The sequence below is a fragment of the Macrobrachium nipponense genome, chromosome 18, assembly GCF_015104395.2.
Source record: "Macrobrachium nipponense isolate FS-2020 chromosome 18, ASM1510439v2, whole genome shotgun sequence".
Lineage (NCBI taxonomy): Eukaryota > Metazoa > Arthropoda > Malacostraca > Decapoda > Palaemonidae > Macrobrachium > Macrobrachium nipponense.
In genome coordinates, this window is record NC_087211.1 from 21,585,965 (window position 1) to 21,604,304 (window position 18,340).

The 18,340-nt window shown below is 41.6% G+C and overlaps 2 protein-coding genes across 6 annotated transcripts in view; one reads left to right on the forward strand and one right to left on the reverse strand.

Moving 5' to 3' along the window:
• The window catches only part of LOC135196916 (tRNA-uridine aminocarboxypropyltransferase 1-like), a 173,250-nt gene that overhangs the window by 74,325 nt on the left and 80,585 nt on the right, over window positions 1-18,340 (forward strand). The window lies entirely within an intron of this gene.
• LOC135196915 (succinate-semialdehyde dehydrogenase, mitochondrial-like) overlaps window positions 1-18,340 on the reverse strand; it is a 253,138-nt gene that overhangs the window by 22,659 nt on the left and 212,139 nt on the right. For all 3 annotated transcript variants that reach the window (XM_064223738.1, XM_064223737.1, XM_064223739.1), the window contains 2 exons: window positions 11,960-12,103; window positions 308-466 (listed from right to left, as the gene is read on the reverse strand). In XM_064223738.1, coding sequence (XP_064079808.1) covers window positions 308-466; window positions 11,960-12,103 — 303 coding nt within the window. The remainder of the gene's footprint in view (window positions 1-307; window positions 467-11,959; window positions 12,104-18,340) is intronic.

The following is an 18,340-nucleotide window of genomic DNA, read 5'->3' on the forward strand; positions in this document are numbered from 1 at the left end:
TGATATGCAAAATATACTATTACACAAATGAATTCATAAACATATCAGAAAAAAGATGTAAACAGTATGACTATGTTTGTATTAAATAGTATATAAATGTGAGAAAGCATCTATATGCAGGAACATTCTCTATGCAAACTGTTGAATCAACTTTAGCACAAAATAATATAGTATATAAACTACTTTTCCTACATGATGAATAATTTGACTAAAGAGTAACATTCAGCGTAATCTACCTCATGCATATTAATAACAATTATGTACTTGTATGGGAGTGAAATCAGAAATAACAAGATAGTATTCAAACCCTGTCATGCTGTTGCTTGTTGATGATAGGTCCTTGGGTGACTTCTGGTTCAAGCCCACTGCCCATTTTCAGTTCTTTTTTCATAGCGGCAGCAAAGCATTTCACAAATTCATCATGGATGGATTCATGAAGGAAAATACGATTTGCTGTTACACATGTCTGTAAAACCCAAAAAATTACTTTGTTATACTGTGCACTAAGTTTATTGCATTCATGAAAATGAAAATGGAATTTTTATAATAAAATGAAATTTTATTGCATACTTACTAAACAATCATACAGCTGTATGTTCCCAACATGGCAGACAAAAGATTCAAACTTTCACGGTGGCACCACCATCACCGATGTAGGCGATGTCATCTCCTGCCACTCAAGGGAGGAACAGGTACAACAGACCAGGTGTCAATAATTTGTTCTGCACAACCATAAAATTCCATTTTCATTGCAGTATGCTACCATAAAATTCCATTTTCATTGCAGTGTCCTACCGCACAATTATACAGCTGATTACCCATTGCAAGGATGGGGGGCTGTGGATGTATGCTTAATTGAAAAATATAACAAGATCCTTGAAAAAAGACAATGATCAGCACTGTAGTACCTTTCCTTGTAAGAGAGCCACTGCAGGAAAATATACTGCCTCTGGTCAGTGCTCATCTTCTTACGTAGTAGAGAGCTTGGATGTCTGTCCAAAGAGTGCCTCTACATAGAGTGGAATTCCTTTGCAGCCATGGCAGTTCACTGCTGACTTAACAAAGGGGAAAAAAACAATATTGCCCTTGCCCTGGGTGAAGACCAGATACCGCATGCAAGTGGACAACAAGTCACCTACACCATATTAAAAACCTATACCTACCATATAAAAAATAATTGACTGGTGAGTACTCCAGGTAAAAGTACCCCCAGCTTCCCTTAACACGGCAACCTTGATACAAGGCGAAAATACAGCGAGGGACCCACCCCCATGTCGTTTCTCCTAACACCATGCCAGCTGCGGAAATAGGACCAAGAGAAATACAGTCTTCAAACACCGTCTCAATCTCTTTCAGATAATGAGACACAAACACCGACTCTGACCTCCAAAAGGTACTCTGCAGAATGGTGGACAGCGACAAATTATGTTGTAACGCCAAAGAGGTCACTACTGCTCAGACTTCGTGTGCCTTAACTTTCAACACAGGATAGTCTTCTGCGTTGACATGAGAATGTGCTTCAACAATAAGTTCTCTCAAGAAGAAGGAGATCGCGTTCTTCGAAAGGGGACGAGAGGGATTCTTCACCGAACACCACAGTCGAGAAGATGGAGCTCTTATTTTCGCCGTTCTGTGGAGATAATATCTAAGAGCTCTTACTAGGCATTAGAGTCTTTCTTCTTCCTCTGGACCGAGAATATCAGCCAAATTCTTGAGTGTGAAGGAGAGGGGCTAAGGTTTTGAGGGGTTTTTGTTCTGAGCTTGAAAACTCAACATCAAAGAGCATACTGCATCCCCTTGTGAGAAGCCAACTCTTTTCTCCATAGCACGGAGTTCGCTAACACGTTTTGCTGAAGCTAACACTATCAAGAATAATGTCTTCTTGGTTAGATTCATCATCGAAGAAGACTGCATTGGTTCGAAAGAAGAACTCGAAAGCCACTTGAGCACTACATCAAGGTTCCAAGACACAGAATCTTTTGAGCACTTAGAAGTTTCTAAAGACTTAATCAAGTTCGAACGGTCACTATTATTACACAGGTCACTGCCTCTGCATTTGAATACAGATGCTAACATCGCCCTGTAATCCCTAATCGTTGAGGGAGCCAAGCCTCTAGATACTTTTAGGAAAAGAAGAAAGTTTTTCAGACCCAGATGGACCGCTAGTAACTCCTTTATGTTGATGTGAAGGGAACTCTGCTCCATCGTCCATATTCCCGGCACTGTCATCTCTCCCAAGACTGCTCCTTAACCTATGTCGGATGAGTAAAAAAAGAACTGTAAGGTTGGGTGGAGAGGAAGAAGAGAAATGCCTTCTGAGAGTCTCAGTTCTGAGAGCCACTATGCTAGATCCTCTTTGATCTCGTGATGTTGAACACCTTCGAGTCCAGCCGAGACTTCCTGCACCACGATGCCCTCAGGAAGAATTGAAGGGGTCACATATGTAACCTTCTGAGTCTTACAAAATTCTCTACTGACGATAAGATACCCAGATGACTGATCCACTGGAGAGCAGAACAAGATTGATGGTTCAGGAACTCCTTAACTACCTGAAGGCATGGCAACTCTTCTCCAAGAGAGAAAAGTCCAAAATACTTGAGTATGTATTGAGAGGAGCAGAAATGCCAGTTGTCCAGGTAAAGTGCCACATTGATACCAAGGAGATGTAGCCACTTCCCTAGAGGAGCCACTACTTGGGTAAACACCTAAGAAGCCGTTGAAAGACCAATTCAGTGCTCGAAACTGTAATACTTTACCCATGAAAACAAATAAACAAATTTCCTTGATTCCAGATGAATTGGAATATGGAAATAAGCATCTTAAATGTCCAAGGAGACCATCCAGTCTCCTTGGCGAAGTGATGCTAGGACCGAGTGGGTAGTTTTTATATTGAACTTTGTTTTTGTGACAAACTAGTTCAGAGTGCTCACATCCAACACAGGTCTCCAGGCCCCTGATGCCTTGGGGACTACAAAAAGGTGGTTGTAAAACCCCAGAGACAACTTGTCGATTACTAACTCTATTGCCGCCTTCTGAAGGAGAGCTCCCATCTCTTTGGTTAGTGCTACAAACCTCTCTGAGCCTGGAGAAGTAAGCTGACAATGCGATTAGCGCATTGGAAAGAGGGGAAGGAGTTTAGATAGGAATGGAGTAACCGAGGTGAAGAACTTGGACCACCCAAGGATCTGCCCCTCTGTGATTCCACTCCTCCCAAAACAGGTACACCCTGGCACCTACCAGAGTATGAAGGATAGTCATATTACTTAGGTGATGGCTTAGAAGGTTTTGTCATGGATTTGGAAGGGAGGTGTAGGTTCGAGTGAGGTCTAATGAAGGGCCTGGATCTGCCTCCATGAAAAGGCTGCTGCAAAGGAGAGGAAGATTTTACAGGAGTCACAGAGATGGCTTTCACTCGCTTAGTCGACTGGGCCAACAGATCATTTCTCAATTTTTTCTCCAAAGCAGAAAGAATACAATTAACCGTTTCTTCCGGAAATAAGTGTTGCTTATCTAACAGCAAGAAAAGCAAAGCAGACTTCTGGGAAGAAGTAACTCCTTTCACGATGAAGGAGCACCAATGTTATCTCTTCTTAAGTCCCAAAGGGAAAGAGTGAAGCAATCTCATCAGAAGTGTCCCTGACAGATTTGTCGGCACACGAAAGATTCCCGAACCAATTCGACATCACATTTTCTGGAATAGAAGGCCAATCCTCAATCTTCGAACCAAGAGCTCCGACTATCCAGTCCAGAAAACTCTTAATTTCCAGAACCTTAAAGAGGTTCTTGACCAAATGATCTAATTCGGAGGAAGAAAAGAACACCTTTGCCACCGAAAACACCGCTCTGCAATTAGTGTCAACAAGACCGGAGAAATTCCCCTAGGAGGAGACAGAAACTCCCATGGAAGGAGCTTCTCCAGTTACATAGAAACAGTATCTCTTGTTGATGAGCTTCGATGAGGGAAAAAGCAAAGAAGCCTTGCCTGAACTCTCTCTTAGCTGATAAACAGTCTTTTACAATATGAAGAGACTTCTTCGAGCTTGGACCAAACAGGTCATATAGGATAATAATGAATGAATTTAGATTAAATAAGAAATTGCACAGAGGCAAAGGCTTTCATACTAGAACACAAACAGGCAATAAATACATTTATTCACGTTTCCATACATTCATTCTAAAAAACCAAAGCTAAAAACTACAAATCCAACATACATAAAAGCGAAATACCTAAAATTTCGTTAAAAACTCCAACTTCTTTTAAAATTCAAACCACACACTCATAATCATACTGCGCTTCTTCACCCAAAATCTTAGTCAAACTGTAATTACCATCTCTATCTCTTTTGTCTTTAAAGTGCTGCTCTCTCAGTTCCCGATGACTAGGACATTCAACTAGCAAATGCTTAATAGTCAATGGGACGAGACAGTCATCACAGTAAGGTTGGTATTCACCACTCATGAGATACCCATGTGTCAATCTTGTATGTCCTATACGGAGGCGGCATATCGTTACTTCCCATTTCCTAGGCATAGATTCATATTTCCAAGGGTGTGTACGTGTGGCAAACTCTTTCATTTTATTTGGTCCTGCTTCGTTCCATTGCTGTTCCCATAATCTTGCAATGAACTTTGATATACTAGGAAAAAAGTCTCTATATGGTACAGCAATTGGTCTTGGTATCATATTGGTTGCTGCTGATTTAGCTAGTTGGTCTGCTTTTTCATTTCCAAATATATTTACATGCGCTGGGACCCAGCAAAAAGATATAGTAATCCCTCTACGCTGATGTAGAAATACCCACTGTGAGATTTTCAATGTAATTGGATGATCAGTATTAAAAATTTCAAGTGCCTGTAATGCACTTTTGGAATCACAAAAGATGGTGATATTAGTGGAATTCTGGAGGGTTGCAATATGTTTTCCATGCTGTTAAAATTCCATACAGTTCCGCTGTGAAGTTCGATGCTACGATGGGTAGTGCTCCTCTGCGACTAAAATCATCACTAAAAACTCCATATCCGACTCCATCATCAGTTTTGGAGCCATCAGTAAAAACAAATGTAGAGCCTGAGTGCTCTGCAGCATGTTCTAAAAATAATACTCTGATTTCTGTATCTGATTTTTCTCTTTTAATACCTTTAAAATATTTACAAAATTTAATTACAGGTAATTTCCATGCTGGGGTAATTGGTAAATTAACTGGACATACAGGATTTCTTGACATATTCATTTTTTCCAAGATCTTTTTCACTCTAAAACTAAAAGGCTTAGGAAACCTTGGATGATTTTCATAAAAGTTGTTGAAAGAATTTCTATTTGCTGCTTCAAAGGCTTTAGAGTTGGGGATTCTCTGAACCCTAAACCAATATCTGATAATTGATGATTGTCGATATAACTCTAGTGGGATTTCTCCCGCATCAATTAATAAACTTAAGATGGGAGAAGATCGAAAGGCACCTGTTGCCAAGCGTATACCAGTATGATGTACTGAATCTAAGATAGCAAGACGATTAGATGAAGCAGAAGAATATATTTCACATCCATAAAGTAATTTTGAAATAATAAGTGATTTGTGTAGTTTTATAACTGTCTGCCTGTCTGCACCCCAGTTGGTATTAGATAATACTTTCAAAATACTTAAAGCTTCAAGGCACTTGGTTTTAATATGTTTCAGATGGGGAAGCCAATTGAGTTTTTTGTCGAATATGAGGCCTAAGAAGCGTACCTCTATGGTTGTACAGATAAAGGTCTGGGTCGGGGTGTACTCCCCGAAGGTGGCAAAAATGCATAACAGTAGTCTTACTGGCTGATATTTTAAATCCCTGTTGTTCAGCCCAATGTACTAGCTTATTTATTGTCAATTGTAATTTCCTTTCTGCAACCGACATTCGTGATGCAGCAACAGATATTGAAAGATCATCTACGAATAGGGTACTCAATACATCCTTGGGTATAACAGACACGACTCCATTTATTGCTAAAGCAAAAAGTGTGACACTAAGCACACTTCCTTGTGGGACACCCTCTTCTTGGCATCGTCTATCTGATAATGTGTTGCCCACTTTAACTTGAAAATATCTACATTTCAAGAATGCTTGAATGAATAGGGGCAATTTTCCTCGTAGACCACAGGTATGAATTGTCTTAAGAATGCCATGCCTCCAAGCAGTATCATAAGCTTTCTCAATATAAAAAAAAATAGTTATATGGTGCTGCTTGGAAGCAAAAGCTTCACATATGGAGGTTTCCAGCTGCAGTAGGACATCTACTGCCGAGTGCATCTTTCTAAATCCACATTGTGAGGGTGAGAAAATACCATTACGCTCTAAATACCAGACAAATCTTGTATTCACCATTTTTTCCATCAACTTGCATAAACAGCAAGTTAGTGCTATTGGTCGATAACTAACCACTGAAAAAGGGTCTTTACCTGGTTTAACAAAAGGTAATACGAAAGCCAATTCCCATATGACTGGGTAGCTACTTTCATGCCATAATCTGTTAATTATACTTATTATAAATAGTTTTGTATTTTTTGAAATATGCCTAAACATTTGATAGGGAATTTCATCCGGACCAGGGGCAGTGTTATTGCTGCTGGCCAGGGCAGCATCAAATTCCCTTTCTGTAAAGGGTAAATTATATGGCTCTATCTTATCTGTGGAAAAGTCTAATCGCAGTTGTTCTTCTCTTCTTCTATATTGATATCCAGGGGAACTGTCAGATTTTTTTGAAACTTGGGCAAAATGATCGGCGAGTTTATCACTTACATCTTTTGCGTCGGCGATGAGGTTGTCATTAACTTTAAGTACTGGGGGGGGACTGGGAGTAAATTTCCCAGCAATCTTTTTTATTTTTTTCCATATACTGCAGATAGGTGTTCGGTGGTTAATGGACGATACAAATGACGCCCATGACTGCCTTCTAGCAGTTTTCATTGCCTTTCGAAAACGCGCTCTATTCTGTTTGTATATTATCATGTTTGCTATAGTTCGGAGTCTACGATAACGTGTAAGTGATGTTCTTGTGACTCGGTGTAATAGTGTGAGCTCTTCACACCACCACGGGACTGGGCGTCGCCTGAAAAGACCTGTAGTTTTTGGTATAGAATGCATACCTGCTGTATGGAATGTCCCATTTAATAAATCGATTGCATCATCTGCCGTTGGGAAGTCATTTGCGTCACTTTCTATTTCGCTTAGTTCTTGAAATTTGTTCCAATCTGCTTTTTCAACATTCCACCGTGGAGATCTTTGAACTGGTAGGTCATCATTGGAATTTATTATTATGGGAGCATGGTCACTGCTTTGCCAGTCATCATTCGTCTTCCATCTGAAATCCATCGTGCAATTGGAACTAGATATTGTAAGGTCTAAGCATAAGACTGTACCTGTCTGGATATGGTAATGAGTGGGTTCTCCGGTATTTAAAAGTCCTAAATCTTCATTTTCTATTATGGAAGCTATAATATTCCCTTTTTGATTTGATGTCACATCTCCCCATAAAGGATGTCTGCCATTTAAGTCTGCCATGAGAAGAAATGGTCGTGGAAGCTGATGAAGTAAATCAATTAGTTCTTCTCGAGTGATGGGATTGTTTGGTGGAAGATAAAGGGAACAGAGTGTGTATTTTCGTCTTAGGTGAATTTGAACCGCAACAGCCTGTAAAGGAGTATTTAGTGGGATTGGAAATGAGGAAGGTCCCTGCGAACATAAATAAGGCAACCTCCATGTCTTCCCACTTCCAAATTATATTGTGTTCTATATGATGTATACTCTCTAGGGCAAGGTGTGTGGACATCAAGCATTGTTTCTTGTAAACATACAGCAATAGGGGAGTATTTATAGAGTAACACTTTAAGTTCCTCATATTTTGCACGAAGTCCCTGACAATTCCACTGTAAAATTGAAGAGAAGGTGTCTAGGTTTTGGAGGGTAGTCCTCTATTCAAGGTCATTTTTGAATGCTTAGTGGATGGGAAGCTTTGCTTGTAAATTTTTGATGACGATTGTTTTTCTTCGCCAGTTTGCTCATTGATTTTGGTTTTGTCTTTTGTTGGAGTTAATGGAGGAGAGGATGAGGGTGTTCTTACCCTCTTCATTTGTTTTTTTCCCTCTAATTCCATTAAATCAGGCAGAGATTCTGCCTGAGATAATGCAGAAGGTGGAGTAGAGGGAGGTTTGAGGGAGATATCCAGTTTGTTATATGGAATGTTTATTTTTTTTATCCATCTTTGCCGATTGTGCTCTAACCTTAACTACGGGCTGAGCACTTGGGCCCCAGTATGGTCCGGGCCACCAGGAGTAGAAGCATCCTTTATTGAGGATGAGGAAGGATCAGCAGATTGGAGTGGAGCCCTAGTGGTGGAATGTTGAACCACAGGGGCTGAGGCATCCTTCATTGAGGATGAGGAAGGAGTAATGGATTGAAGTGGAGCCCTTGTGGTAGTAAGGGCTTTAGAATAACTCTTGGCTCTTCCCAAGAGTCGTCTTGCATGTCCAATACTGATGTGCTCTGTATATGCTTTATTAACTGCTGCTGTTTCAACTTTAAATTCTTCACATATTTTATCAACTGATTTGTGCTCTAGCTGACAATTAATGCATTTAGGTATATCTGAGCATGGGCCATGTTCTAGGGTAGAGCAATTATTACACATCTTATTATTTTTACAAACTTTAGATGGATGACCAAATTTAAAACAATTAAAACATTGTAATGCTTTTGGTTGAAAAGGTCTAACTCGCACTCTTTCATTTTCTATTACTATATGAGATGGTACATTACTGTCTTCAAAAGTAAAAATCAGCATGTTGCCATTTGGGACCTTTTTCACTTTCCATACAGTTGGTGGACACATATCTAAAATTTCTTCTTCAGTAAACTCGTACAAGTCTCTATCAAAAGCCACACCTCTTCCATAGCTAAAATTTAGGTGAGGACTAATTTTCTCTATTATATCGTTGTTATCAACTTTCATCATTGTTAGCATCTGTGACTGAGTTTTAGATTTTGCATGAATAAGTACAGAGCTTTACAATATGAAGAGACTTCTTCGAAGCCTTTGACAAAACTAACTTGGGAAGCAAAGGGTCCACATGCTTCCTTCTCATAAAAAAAATCGAAACAGGAGATCTAGGAGCTGCCGCACTAAAGTAATCGGGGTACGTATCCAAGAGATACAGTAGAAGACTCGAATATACCGACATGGGAATAGTCTGCTTCCTGCTCTTCTTCCTCCAACAAAACTGGAGAAAGAGACGGTTCTGCTGGCTTAACATCCAACTGCTTGCCCTTCAAATAAGCCATTAACTTTTCCAACTGTTTCCGAGGGAATAGATTCGATTTATCCTGAGTTGAAACAGCAGAAGTCGAAATGCCAGAAGTCGCAAGTGTCAAAACTTTCGACACCAATGGATTGATACTTGTCGAAGCAGATGTTGCACAAGAAGTCAAAGGTGGGTTCGATGAATGTACAAGTGTCAAACGTTTTGAAGGCGTCAAAATACATCGACCACCTCGAGGGACCAAAAAGACTGAAGTCGAAAATAGATCTTGAGGAGAAGTAGAAGTAACGACACTACAAGAAGTACATGGACCGGGATCCCCTTCCTTGGACTTCTTAAGAGGAGATGAGTAATCTCCTGCAGTCACGCGTCTTTTCAACGGACGAGAAACTGATGAACTGCGCCACTTATGACGCCTCATGGGAAAGGAATCATTTGACTCCAATAATAGTCGAAATCTGTTGGTACACTACAGGATCGACAGAGGAAGCAACTGCTTGTGGATAAGCCCAGCCAGTCTCCGTTGGACCTCCAGTATGTCTTCTCCTCAAGGTGGGGGAGCGGGAAAGGGACCTTTGTCTAGGAGAACTGGTGGGAAAACAGCCACCCCCTCAGAAAGCACACTGCACAAACACTTGGCACTTCTTTATTAGAATTAGCCTTTTCTAGAAAAGACTTAACTGTAAAACCTAACTCCATAACCGTACTAGCAAGAATATTGGACTTTTTCTCGAACCTAGTTTCGAGGCTGGCAATGGTGTCGGGAGAAACTACACGGGAAGCTGGTAAAGGAGTTAAAGGAGCAGGAGAAGGAGGACTCAAGATTGGAGACATGGAAGAGATGGAGAGACAGACGAGGCTGTACTAACTTAACCAGAAGCCGGCAGAGAACGAATTGGTGACACCTGGTCTGTTGTACCTGTTCCTCCCTCAAGTGGCGGGAGATGACGTCACCTACATCGGCGATGGCAGCGCCATCGCAGAAGTTTGAATCTTTTGTCTGCCATGTAGGGAACCTGCAGCTGTATAATTGTTTGGTAAGACACTGCAATTAAAAAACTTATATTAACTGTACCTTTAATTTTTATAATGCTATTCGTTACTAATATTTCAATCAATGCTTGCTTTTCAAAATGTCAATAAAAATAATGCTTTATTCTTTGGAAAAAAAAAAAAACGCATAGCCAGTCAACACAAATAATGCACTATTCTTTGAAAAAAAAATTACCAGTAGCACAGCACCTGAATGAAAACAAAATGATGTACAAACATCTTCCATATTTATATTTAATCCAACAAGTCTACATTGAAAGTCCGGTCTGGAGATGCTGCTTAAGACCTTGACTGAAAACTGTAAGGACATCACAACATTCACTCTTATTTAAAATAAACATAAGTGCCAATTCTTATACAGTGTTTCAACCAAGCATTACTACAGCCTGCAATTATTTTTGCTGCGGGAAAAAGAGAGAAAATAAATTACACCAGGTTTAACAAGGGATATGAAATTTCTAAAGATATATTTCTTTCAAAATACAGTGCTCGCCCCGTATCCGCGGGGGATGGAAACCAGACCCCCACGAATAGTTGAAACCCCTATAAAAAATGCTTAAAACTGCCTGTTTTGCTAGTTAAAACTCAAGAAAAAAACACTAAAAATGTTTATACCTGGTTTTTTTTAACAATTTTATCACAAAAAGGGCATTTTCTGATGAAATTGAAAGAAATCTCATATACAAAACCCCGAATGGGCGAATTTTCCGCGAATAATGGGAGTATATGTTCCAGAGAGAAATCTACGAATACATGAGTCTGTGAATAAGGGGGGTTCACTATAATCAAGTAGTCAAACAAAAATATAAACCAAAAAATACAAAGATAACTGGTACCACAGTTATCATCAATCATTGAAAAGGTAATCAAATATATATACTGTAGTATATAGTACTGTGAGAAGCTTTTTGGGTTCCAGATCTGACTCTGAAGAAAACCCTTTATATTACAATACTGTTCAGTAAATTCATTGTTACTTCATAAAAGAGGCTTTCTTGTGAGTTACTATGCATCTGCTTACACAATAATGAAAAGGCACTAATTTATACAACTTTGTATCTACATGTGTTTCCATAATGTAACCTTAAGTATTCATTACATGAAAAACTTATGGAAACACCTGTATAGTAAATTTTCTTACTACTGTATGATAATACGTTAAGAAAATTTCAATTTCTTCAATACATATATGTACTGTATTTATAGAGGAAGAATTTTGCATATTCTTTACCAGGAAGAGGCTGCAATTTAATCCATTTCATGATAGAATAAAAAACTATATGCTGTGATGTTATGATAAAAATAGCGCCTCTTCCCACATAAAATGAATAAACATGTAAAACTGGATTGCTGAAAGTCCTCTACTGTGTTTGGAAATGGTTGTTTACTTGCTCTGTTATTCGTACGGAAACTTTTGCAATTCTATTTCATAAAACCTGTTAAATGTCAGACTTAATAATGAAAATAAGAATTACTAAAGCATTTCAAATTCAGCTGCAAGTGAATCAAGTGAATGGAAGTATCATTATAAGATTTTATTTTTGAAAAACAAAAATCTGTCCATGCAGAGAAAATATCAGGTCAACAAAATTTATTCTTTTTAGCATTTATGCACTCACCTGCCCAGTGTTTCGGAACTTTGATGCCATGACCCCCTGTACAGCAGCATCTAAATTGGCTGTGGGAAATACTATGAAAGGGGCGTCACCTCCTAGCTCAAGTGAAAGCTTCTTAACAGTGAGCCCACACTGGGAGTAAAGCCACTGTAGTATAGAAAATAGTTTGCATGAATTGTATTATATGCAATTAAATCTGCTGGATATAAATTCAAATACTGTACTACTCTATTCCAAAGAACTTTTCATACTTAAGAAAATACCCATCTCTTAAGAGATTTAGGAAAACACTTATGCTCAAAATATCCAGTACAATCTATGTAAGTATATTTAGCTAATAATTATTAGTGACTTGTCTTATATAACAATATGACATTTTTATAATAAAATTAGATTTTATATATACTTACCAAGTAATTACATAGCTAAAAGTTTCCAGTATCAGTAGCTGAAAAAATGTGAAATTCACAGTAGTGATTCTTTTGTTTGTGTGTAATTTGATTTAATTGTATAGATTTTAGGCATAATGTCAACCACTGGGGCAACTAAGGCCATTCAGTGCTGAAACAGAAATTGACAGTGAAAAGGTTTGAAAGATGTAACTGGAGGAAAGCCTCACAGTTGCACTATGAATCAATTATTAGGAAATGGAGAAAGTAAGATGCAAGAAAGATAATATGAAAGGAGGTACAGTAAAAGGAATGAAAGTGCTTGCAGCTAGGGACTGAAGGAACGCTGCATAGAACCTTAAGTAATGGCTACATTGCACTGCATGAGGTGCATTGACAGCACTACCCATCTACAGGGTGTTTTGGTGTAGGTAACTAGTCGGCCCCACTTTTGGGAAAGAGAGGAAAAACTCAGCAGAGAAAACCAATTTGTTTTGCACATGTCCATGTGTGGGGAGGTGGGTGGGCTCCCATTCTGTAGTTACTTAGTGAGTACATATATAAAATCTAATTTTATTATAAAAATGTAATTTTTATATATGTAACTTACCAAGTAATTACATAGCTGATTCCCATGTTGATAGGAGGCAGGATACATAGACTATTCTATTCACAAACAATGTTAATAAGTGTAATGAATTGAGAAAGTATTTCTGCTAGCACTACAAGAGTGCTTGTTTCCTTACCTGTTAAGAGAACAGCAGTAGGATGATACTGTCTCTAGTATTGTACTCATCATAATTATACAGTAGAGGCGGGGCGTTATAGCAGCCATGGATTGCCTACTACACGAGTGGGAGACTCATAGCAAAGGATACCTCTGAACACTAGTAAGGACTAAATAATTACCCCTGCCCAAGGCATAGTACCAACAATATAATAACCAGACAAAATAAACTGTCACCCATACCTTATCATTAAAATTACCACCACCCCAACCATAAAAACTAGTTGTTACCCAGACACATTGTATCACCCAGACTCCCCTGGGACTCAAAGATAAAGGTCCCAAGGTACTGAAGGTACTGCGATATGATATTGTTAAACTACAATAAAGTTTTGTACATACTTACCTGGCAGATATATACGATTAATGGCCCACCCAGCCTCCCCTCAGGAGACAGGTGGAAGAGAAAAATCTGACAAGTAAGTGGAATTGGTTCGTACACCCGCCACCCAGCGGCAGGTAAGGTAGACCACCTGACCTACCTGTCGCGTGTGCCGCGAGATTTGAAATTCTGTCGGGAACGTCGGAGACTATAGCTAAGTATATATCTGCCAGGTAAGTATGTACAAAACTTTATTGTAGTTTAACAATATCATTTTTGTACATGAACTTCCCTGTCAGATATATACTTAGCTGATTGGCACCCTTGGTGGAGGGTAAGAGACAGCTAAATAATACAGGTAAGAAGGGAAACAACTAATGTTGTAGGATATAAAAACCTTGGTTCTCACCTTTTCAGGATGAAGACTTCATAGATACTGTCTCTGAGTCTGCATTGCCTGGAGAGCTACAGCTAGGATGTGACCTGTTGCTGAAAGACTCTCGGATCTACCACTGGGATATATATGTGATCCCCTTCTGTGGTAGAATCCAAGTCAGATCCTGTTAAAGGGACCTTGTCCGCTTACATAACAGATCCTTACCACTACCTCTGCAAGGAGCCAAAACCCACCAGACCACCTAACCAAAATACAAAGGGTTAATACTACGACAAAAAGAGGTGCCTCCTGCAACCTCTTTCAGACAACCAAAAACAAATACAAAATATAGGGTAACATATCAAAAATTTAAACAGGATAAGTTTCAGCTCCCTGCCCCAGCACCGAATCCGCCGATACGAAAGGACCCAAGGCGAAGCATTTATCATACGTGATTTTTACATCATGTAGGTAGTGGTTTGTGAAAACCGACTGGCATCTCCAAAAAGTCGCCTCCATCAAGTTCCGCACAGACATATTTTTCTTGAATGCAAGTGAAGTTGCAATGGCTCTCACCTCGTGAGCTTTCACTTTCAGTAGTTTAAAATGCTCTTCCTTGCAGGCAACATGTGCCTCTGTAATAAGACTTCTCAGGAAGAAGGAAAGAGCATTCTTCGACATGGGCCGAGTGGGGTCCTTCACGGAGCACCAAAGCACATCTTGATTAGCCTAAAGTTGCTCCTTCCTCTTAAGGTAATACTTCACAATTCTCATAGGGTAAAGAGTTCTTTCAGGCTCTTCCCCTACCAGAAAAGATATACGACAAACTTCAAAGCTCCTGGGCCAAGGATGTGATGGGTTTTCATTTTTTGCAAGAAACCCTGGAAGAAACGAACACACCATAGATTCTTCCTTAAACCCGACATTGCCCTCAATAGCTTGGAGCTCACTCACCCTCTTAGCTGTAGCTAGGGCCATAAGGAAGAGAGCCTTCTTCGTCAGGTCCTTGAAAGAGGCTGAACCAGGAGGTTCGAATCTAGACGATCCAAGGAATTGTAGAACTACGTCTAGATTCCAGTTCGGTACAACATGAGAGCGTTTAAAGGTTTCAAATGATCTAATAAGATCATGTAGGTCCTTATCATCGGAGATATTTAAGCCTCTATGCCGAAATACTGCCACCAACAAACTGCGGTATCCCTTAATAGTTGACACAACAAGATGACACTCTTCTTTGAGAAAAATGAGGAAATCCACAATTTGGGTCACAGAGGTACTGGAAGAGGAAATGTTCTTCCTCTTGCACCATCGTCTGAAGACATCCCACTTTGACTGGTATACACGCAAGGTGGAAGGCCTCCTCGCTCTTGCGATTGCTTTAGCAGCTGTTGCTGAAAAGCCTTTCGCTCTGACCAGACTTTGGACAGTCTGAAGCCAGTCAGACTGAGAGCGAGGAGATTTTTGTGGTACCTGTCGAAGTGGGGCTGTCTGATTAGATCGCTCCTTAGAGGGAGCGATCTTGGAAGGTCCACTAACCATTCCAGTACCTCTGTGAACCATTCTTGGGCCGGCCAAAAGGGAGCGATTAAGATCATTCTCGTTGAATCGGACTCTACGAATTTCTTGATAGTTAGCCCCAGGATCTTGAAGGGGGGAAACGCGTAGACGTCGAGTCCATTCCAGTCTAGTAGAAGAGCATCTATTGCTAATGCCTCTGGATCCGATATCGGAGAGCAGTAAGGATCCAGTCTCTTGTTTTTCGACGTGGCAAAGAGGTCTATGTGTGGCCTGCCCCACAACTTCCACAGGCTCTGGCATACATCCAAATGAAGGGTCCACTCTGTGGGAAGGACCTGATCTTTCCTGCTGAGGAGATCTGCTCTTACATTCCTTTCTCCCTGTACGAACCTGGTGAGAAGCTTGATTCCCCTTTCTTCTGTCCACAGATGAAGGTCTCTTGCTGTCTCGTACAGGGAGAAGGAATGCGTCCCCCCCTGTTTTCTGATATATGCCAGAGCTGTAGTGTTGTCCGCGTTGACCTGCACTACCGATCTTATGACTTTGGGCTCGAAAGCTTTCAGAGCCAACCACACAGCCATCAACTCCTTTCTGTTGATGTGCCAGGCTACCTGGTCCCCCACCCAGGTACCTGACACCTCGTTGGTTCCCAGAGTCGCCCCCCACCCCGAGTCCGACGCGTCGGAGAACAACACTAGGTTGGGGGTCTGGGATTGAAGAGACAGTCCCTTCGTAAAGAGGTTGGGATCTGTCCACCATATGAGATGTTTCTTGACTTCCTGGGATAACGACAGGGAGAACGTCAAATCCTGAGAACGACAACTCCAATTCCGATGCAGAAAGAATTGGAGCAGTCTCAGGTGCAACCTTCCTAGGGAAACGAATTGCTCCAGCGAGGAGAGCGTCCCCAGCAGACTCATCCACTCCCTCGCTGTGCATACTTCTTTCCCTAAGAAGGTTGTTACTCTCTCGAATCCTCGGGCTATCCTTTCCTGAGAGGGAAAAGCCTGAAAACTCAGAGAGTTCATCTGTATCCCGAGATACACACACTCTTGTTCGGGAATTAGCGACGACTTCTTGAAATTGACGAGAAGTCCCAACGCCTTCGTCAATTCTACTGTTACTTGCAAGTCCTTCAAACAACGATCTTCTGAATTGGCCCTTATCAGCCAATCGTCGAGGTACATGGATATCCTCACCCCTTTCAAATGAAGCCATTGAGCTACGTTTCTCAAGATCCCCGTGAACACTTGAGGGGCCGTCGAGAGGCCGAAACACAGAGCCCTGAACTGAAAAATTTTCCCCCCCATCATGAATCTGAGAAACTTCCTCGAGGAAGGATGGATCGGTACGTGGAAGTAAGCGTCCTGCAAATCCAAGGAAACCATCCAGTCCCCTGGACGAAGTGCTGCCAGCACTGATGAAGGTGTTTCCATCGTGAACTTCTTCTTTTCTACGAAGAAGTTCAGGGCGCTTACATCCAACACCGGTCTCCATCCCCCTGAGGACTTCGGAACTGGGAAAAGGCAGTTGTAGAAGCCTGATGAACGATGGTCTGTCACTAGTTTAATAGCCTCCTTCTCCAGCATCTGTTCTACTGCTAGATGGAGAGCTTGATTCATGATGGGGTCTCTGTACCTGGCCGTCAACTCCCTTGGGGTGGTCGTCAAGGGAGGTCTTGCGACGAAAGGGATGAGGTAACCTCTCCTCAAAATTGAAAGGGTCCAAGGATCGCACCTTTCTGGGCCCAGACTTCCGCAAATCCTAAGAGTCTGGCGCCCACCGTTGCCCAAGTTGTCTTTGCAGAGTTAAAGGCAGCTCTCCTCGTGGAATCTACCAGCGCCGAAAAATCAGAATCAGCCGAAGACGGTAGTCCCAATCCCAAGGACTCTCCTGTTTCGTACCAGAAACCAGCGCGTCCTGATAACTTCGAAGGAGGGAAAGCGAACATCGTTTTCCCCGCTTCTTCTTTGGAAGCCATCCATGAACCAAAACTCCTCAGAGCCTTCTTCATCGAAAGGGTCGGCTTCATCCTCACACAAAAAGAACTCTTCGCTATCTTCGCCGTTGAAAAAAGTGAGTGAGGAGAAGAAGGAGCCGTAGGAGTAAGGGAATCCCCAAATACTTGCAAGAGCAGCTCTGTAAGCTTCTTGTAAGAAGACACAGCAGCAGAAGTGTTTGGTTCCTCATCAGAACCGTCTAGGACGTCTTGTCGAGGAGAGCGCGAAAGATCCTTAGGTGACGAAGGGGTCCTAGTAGGAGCTGAGCGAGAGGTTGGAGAGCGCCCTCTCGAAGAAGAGCTCAAATCCACCGGAGAACGATGAGAAGATCTGGATTGTCTACAATGAGACTCCCTCTTCGAGGTAGACGGAATCTCAGCTGAAGGAGAGGTAGGGCTCCTACCCCGAGAAGACCTGGATACATCCACAGGGCGCTTACGAGGAGGCGAGCGCCTACCAGACTCTGTGCGCCTATCCTGAGGCGAGCGGCTGCCAGGAGAAGAGCGCCTATCGGGAGCAGAGCGCTTGCGCGGCTCTCTATTCTTGTCCAGTTGAGTACGATCAACGGAAGTTCGACTGGAAGGAGAAATGCGCCTACTAGGAGAAGGCTGCTTGCGAGACTCTTGACCTCTGACAAGTGGATAACAATCAGGAGAAGGGCGCTTCAAAGCTAACGAGCGCCTATCTGGAGAAGGGCGCTTGCGAGGTTCTTGGTGCCTACCAAGAGACGAACGGTCAGGAGTAGTGCGTCTAGAAGAGGGAGAGCGCCTACACGGAGAAGGGCGCTTGAAAGACTCTTGTTGTCTACCCCGAGGAGAATAATCAGGAGTAGGACGCCTTAAAAGAGACGAGCGCCTACTAGGAGATCGACGTGCAGTAGGCTCTTGGCGCCTGCCTTGCGGGGAGCGGCTAACAGCTGGACGCCTATCAGGCGCACGGCTCCTACCAGACTCTTGACGTCTGTAGGGAGAGAAGTCACAATCAGGAGAAAA